Source organism: Nematostella vectensis, chromosome 15 (genome assembly GCF_932526225.1).
Source record: "Nematostella vectensis chromosome 15, jaNemVect1.1, whole genome shotgun sequence".
Lineage (NCBI taxonomy): Eukaryota > Metazoa > Cnidaria > Anthozoa > Actiniaria > Edwardsiidae > Nematostella > Nematostella vectensis.
In genome coordinates, this window is record NC_064048.1 from 12246790 (window position 1) to 12253048 (window position 6259).

The following is a 6259-nucleotide window of genomic DNA, read 5'->3' on the forward strand; positions in this document are numbered from 1 at the left end:
TAAAAGTTAATATTTTTTTATTTACAATACATATGCGAAAGGTGCGCTACTGTGAAACCATCTCGTAACCTCGCTCCATCCTGCTATCTTCATTAAAATTTTGTTTGGATTATTTACAGAAACACTATGCACTCGCGGTAATGTACCATTCCTCTCGAGGACTCGGCGTCTGTTGATAGTTCTTGCAAATGAAGGATGATGGTTTCTAACATTTTAGTAGGGTTATGTACTCGGTGTGGCGAATACCGAATGTGCAGGCGGGGGCAGAATGTCTGTTAATGACAACCTGTGGAAACAAACATCTTTTCTATGACGTCATACACACATACATGGTGATCTCACTGTCATGACGTCTTACATCATGACTTCTTTGTCATGACATCGTATATGATCATCACGCTGTTATGACGCCATACACGCTGACCTAACTTCCATGACGTCACAAAGGATTGATTATCTCAATGTAATGACGCGATACACGATGACCTTACTGTTATGTTTCGATTGTCTTGATTTTACCTATGTATATGACGACTAATTATTTTTTAATCATGACTTTTTTTACTAATGCTGCACTATCTCGGTTATCTGCCTGTTTTTAAAGAGGCATGGTCTGCAAAGGATGTCAGGTTTTGCATGAAACTATTTGAAATGGCTAGAAATATTTTAGCCGTGCGAAATCACAAACAAGCGTTAAAACGTTTAATTACAGCGTAAATGCTAAACTAATCGAAGGATACCTTTTTGCCCTTTTTTTCAACTCGTGAAATCTCGCACTCCCCTAATAAGCAGTACTTATGATCTTGTATTTACAATTTCGCTCCCGACATCCTTTGCAGCCGTATTGAGATCAAGCACAGCATACCACAGGGCTCCCGATTAATCCACGTCCAGTACGTCCACCACTAAGGGTAAAGAATACTCCGAGTGTTTGATACCAAATGATACTTTTGGGACGGCCTTGTGATGCATCACAACCTGTTTGAACCGGACAATATAAGTACAGAAGCAATTGCATTTCTTGATGCATCGAAACCTGTTTAATAATAGATAATACATGGACGAGTTGGTAGTAAAAAAGCGGATTTCTGATGCATCACAACTTGTTTAAACCGGACAATATAAGGAAAGTATAGGAGCAAGTAATTTATTTTATGCATCTAAACCTGTTTAAACAGGACAGGACAATATTTTTGGTGTTTTTTTTGTAACGAAGACCATTATGTAGCTAGTCTAAAAAAAACTTGCACCCTCACTGGACAATCCTAAGACACGTGACCGTGACATGAAACCTCATTGGACGATTAGAGGACACATGACGTCATTTGACACGTGAATACCCTTTTTTCCATCACTTGACACACGAGTTCAGCTAGTGCCAATTCAGAGCTTCTCAGTGACAGTGCTTACTAACAATACACACACGGGTCACTTGATGTGGAGCCCTAGCTCTGTTGTGCCTTCCGCACCAGTATAGCTGGTGTAGAGGTCGTAGAGGTGCCAGAGTTTTATCGGGTGATTCACAGACTTGTGAGGAAAGTTTGTACATACATGTCGTTACGACAAACAACGAAAAGTAACAATTTACCCTAGATTTCGTAACAGTGCTTAAATTGGTTATTTAGATGAATATCGATACAAATACCCTAGATTTCGTAACAGTGCTTAAATTGGTTATTTAGGTGAATATCGATACAAATATGAATCGGTATGGATCAGAAAAGATAATGAATAAACTAACATATGACTATGGAAAAATGTAGGGTCTGAAATCGGTGAAAGGCGAGGAATATGTCCAGAGCAACAGATGCCTAGATCTCGCGCCTTTTGATACCGTTGAAATACCATCGTAAAAGAGAATTTGATGATTTGTTAAAGTAGCGCGAAGTAGAAGCAATGAAAGTAGCACTGAAATTCGTGAGGAACAGCTTACTGTATAATGAAAATAGGAAGAAAAAGTGCAATTTGTTTTTGAAAGTCGGACAGACCGCTTTACCTTTTCCGGACTGTGCTGTCCGGGCCCTGGCTTCTGTGTGGAGTCCCCAGGCATAAAATTTCGACCATTCATGGAGTATGCCGCCATGCGCTTGCGATATTTGTCTGGTGACGTCACCTTGTAGGTGCCGGGTCCGGGGGTCTAGAATCGGACAGGACAAAAATAATCATCAACAATAAGGATGATGGTGGTTATAAAGGAGAAAACGTCGAGGGAAGAAGTGACATGAAATGGCTGGATTATGATAATTCTCTCTCTCTCCTTACCCACCCCCTCCCCTCGTTTTTTATTTTTGCTCAAAATCCAAGGTGGCGGCTACGAATCGCTCGAGGCTGGTTTTTCGCTATAAAAATATCGGGCAAACGCCGGCATTGCAAGCTATTTTACCGTCCGGAGGTCTAAAATCGGACAAGAAAAAAATAATTAACTCATCAGTAGCATCTGGAGTGCACTCTTTATTACAAAAACATTCTGAGCTTTGTGCGAAAAATTTTTTGTTCCAAATCAATACCCTTTGAAATTTAAACTCATGGGTCATTCTGTCTGTAATTTTTCACTTGTGTCATTTCTTATATACGCTAGTTTATGTGGTGTTTTCAAATAGATTTGAGAAACATTATAGCAAAAACAAAACTAAATAATTTAAAAGGCCTCGGTAAGAACACTTAATTCATCCACGAAATGCTCCAAAAATAGCCGGCAACAAAAAGTTAGGCGGTCTGATAAAAAAATGAGGGCGTAATGATGTTAAGCATAATATTACAATCACCACAGACCTTTTGTAAGTCCTCGCTAAATCCGCCGTTGTTACTTCGTCCTGTGAGCGAGTAGGCGGCCGCTGAGGCCTTGTTCACCACCTTGGGGCCCGTGAGCGCGGGGAGACTGTACGAGTTGGGCGAGGGAGTGATTTGTTTCTGAGCGTACTTAGTCCGTGAGCCGAACGAGTAGCTGGGAGCTTTCCGCTCGTGCGGGATGCTGTGCTTCTCGGGGGAATATTCACCTGGAAAATACACGAATTTAGGAATGTAAAAATAATGTTTACCGGCAAATCACTGTTTACAATCTACTCGCTACCAACATGAACTCCCCACAACTAAACTCGTTAACATTATTGGTTATTTCGCCACCATTAAGTAAGTAAATCAAGGAAAACATCGCCTTCATCATCGTCAGCAACATCATTATATCAAATCATCACCACAACCACCACCATCATAATCTTTTACCGTCATCATTATCATCACCGCCATTATCATTAAGGCCATTGTTATCATCCAACTTAGCAACACTGTTGGGGGGTTAACAAATAAAAGAAGAAATGGATCGGAATAATAAATCAAACAAAATATAAATAATATTATCATTACAACTACCGTGGTCATCATCAGCATTGTCAACAAACATCGATAGCTATATTTATATATAAAATATATATTTATAATAAAAGCTTATATGTATTTTCGTGTCAAGTTCTCTTTAAATCATTACCATGACCACCACCGCCATCATAATTTTTACCATCGTCATTTTCAACATCATCATCAACACCATCATCTCATTACTATCACCGCAATCATCATTATAAATCATCGTCGTCGTCACCACAATCAGCTCCTATATACCCAGAAACTATATAACGACATGTTTTTATCACAGCTACTTTTGTCAGTTTTAATCACCGTCTCCATCTTAACGATCACTAAAATAACATTATTTCGCAGAGTTCTGCCAATAGAATCGTATGATACAACTATTTTGTTATCAAAAATAAAGTAGAGCAAATATGTGATTACCATCCTAACCTGGTCCAGGGACGTGAGAAAGATTCTTTTCTTTAGCGCGACTATACAGCGAGAATGCCGGCGTCCCATCTTTCCCGCACTGCGTTAAGCCAGAAGGAACCATATACTTAGGGCCTGGACTTATTTGCGTAAAAAAATCTCGGTGACGCTGGCCGAAGCTGAACGCAGGATTGGTCGTTTTTCTCACGTCGTGATTCTTCTTGCCAACTGTTCCTGGTAGAAGGTACTTCGCTGGTCCAGGCCCGCGGCATTTCGCCGCGATCGTTATTTCCTTCTCTGTACAATCTACGTCTACTGTCATTTTCTGTTCCTCGCTTAGTTTTTTAACATTAGAATCTTGTTGCTTTTTGCTCGTTCTTAGCGCGAGTGTGCGCGCGGGTGATCTGGGCGATTGTGACGTCACAGAGTATATATAATGTAAACCATTAGCTGAAACCCACGCGAGGACGTGTAGACTTTCTTGTGAAAATATTTCCCATTTTCTTGCAAAGCTGGTGCAATTAGCAAACATAAAGTTTATGTCAAGTTTTCATTCCATTACGAAAGTCTACAATATCTACTTATTTTTCTTTATTTAGCATGAAGCGGTAATATAAAACGGCGATATTTAAAATTATGATTAACAATCTACTTATATTAACTCTTGTAAACTTTTAAAAAACGTGTACACAAACAACATAAATTCTCGGTGCTTCAGCAACGCAACTACATATTAAGGCATTTTTCAACACTAAAGATCTCAAAGTCAACTTTGTGATAATATAATCCTCTCTTTTCCTATTTTGATTGTTTATCCAATTAAAAAGTATTTGATAATTGCATATTTTAATCTACTTTAAGGTGAAGACCAGAATCAACGATGTAAAATTTGCTTATAAGGGCAACGCATCACATTTCAAGGTTGAAACAGAATAAATAAGTTCTCAAAGTATTCAGCAATCTAACGGTGTAAAATTTGCCTTCATAACGACAACAAATTATCACACGGTCACGTGGCTACTTTTCTGTTCCCTTAGCAACTACCACATGAATTCTAAAATTTGTAAACAACACATTATATTTACTTTATTTCAAAGCATAGGATCTGCCGTATTTTTAAACGTTTTGATGAAATTTATTTTAGCAGTATAGAAATGTGGAAATATCGCAATTATTTTTGTTACTGCACGTTAAATGTACTGTTTTTCATAAAGTTTGTGTGATCTTAAAGCTTTCGTACACTTATGTCAATGAGTGTTTTGTGATATATAATATATAAGTTTCTCCATACAATAGACGCTAATCCTAGCCACTCGACGTGTGCACGGATACTCGGACAGTAAACAAAGCGCTACTAGACATTTGTTTGTGCAGTGTTTTTGTTATGTCAACAAACCAAAAGTAAACATAAGGTTAGCTTGAGCTTCAAATACCTTTTTATTATTTTATACTTCCGACTCTTTTCTATATTGCACAGATTCCAATTTCATTCTTCGATGAAAAAAAAAGACCTTTTTTTCTTGAGTTCTGTTATTAGCGGAGCCAGCGCGGCCGCAGGCCGCGCGCGGAGCTCCATAGGTATAGAAATATGGTAAGCTATGCGACTTGGTTTTGTGGTCACCGCGCGGTTACCCTCTGGTGTCACAAATCAGCCAGCCAGTAATCCAGCCGCGCAATATTAAAAAAAAAGTGTTTCATGAGCATTCGCAAAGCATCACTTAACCAAATGACAATGTAGCTGCCATCATCAAATCATGGTCAGAGATTCCTGGTTTCGAGCGTGCGCCTTGTTGTGTCGTTGTCGGGTCATCACCCCTCGCTACCGACAGGCTACCGACAGGCTACCGACAGGCTACCGACAGGATTAGCCGTCCACAAAACCGCTAATCCAAAACCACGCATATTCCTTGGTCTAGATAGAATACAGGCGAGCAGTAGAAAAACTAGGCGCGCAGGTTTGATGGCATGGGAAATACATCAAACATTGTGTAGAGTTGAGATTCTGCGTTGTGCGCCTCTCACATTCACTACCATCACCCTAGCCGTCTACAAAACCACTGCACCACATTATATTCCCGACATTAGAAATAATATAAGCCATCTGTGGCTATGAGCGCTGAGATCGTGGGAGTAGATCAACAGAGGGCTGGAATCTTAGGTTAAACGCCTTCTTAAAACGAAAAGCAAACCACTTGAAAAGTCAGCGCAACACAACACCTCCTACCTGGTCCGGGCGGCCTTATTATCGTCTTCTTAGCGTAGCGATCCGTTCCTCCTAACGAATATTTCGGATTTCCCTCGGCTCCAACCCTTGTTATCCGTGAATCTGGAAGATACATCGGACCGGGGCTGCAATCATTTGTCAACGCATGCATGTGCTTGTTCCCAAAACTGAACGCCGGTCTCCTGTTCCTGGTGACATCGTGCATGTTATAGTTGCACGTAGTGGGAAGCATGTATCTCCCCGGACCTGGACCGCGAA

At 40.1% G+C, this 6259-nt stretch overlaps 1 protein-coding gene across 2 annotated transcripts; it reads right to left on the reverse strand.

Annotated features, from left to right (window-relative positions):
- LOC5506988 (outer dense fiber protein 3) lies at positions 1 to 5307 on the reverse strand. Of its 2 annotated transcripts, XM_001627604.3 has the most exons (5): positions 3799 to 5306; positions 2773 to 2996; positions 1997 to 2137; positions 866 to 978; positions 1 to 286 (listed from the first exon to the last, which is right to left on the reverse strand). In XM_001627604.3, the coding sequence occupies exons 1-4, from the start codon at positions 4307 to 4309 to the stop codon at positions 880 to 882; spliced, it is 975 nt and encodes a 324-aa protein (XP_001627654.3). In that variant the 5' UTR covers positions 4310 to 5306; the 3' UTR covers positions 1 to 286; positions 866 to 879. The 2 variants fall into 2 exon arrangements, with proteins under 2 accessions (XP_001627654.3, XP_032231317.2); XM_032375426.2 differs by lacking the exon at positions 866 to 978 and having other exon boundaries at positions 3799 to 5307.
- Positions 5308 to 6259: the final 952 nt, after the last annotated feature.

Coding starts and splice junctions, on each gene's coding strand:
- LOC5506988 (XM_001627604.3), bottom strand. CDS start 4,309: ATGTTTGCTAATTGCACCAGCTTTGCAAGAAAATGGGAAATATTTTCA. Junction 2,138..2,772: donor TTAGCGAGGACTTACAAAAG/GTCTGTGGTGAT, acceptor GTCCGATTCTAG/ACCCCCGGACCCGGCACCTA. Junction 979..1,996: donor GACAGCACAGTCCGGAAAAG/GTAAAGCGGTCT, acceptor CGGTTCAAACAG/GTTGTGATGCATCACAAGGC.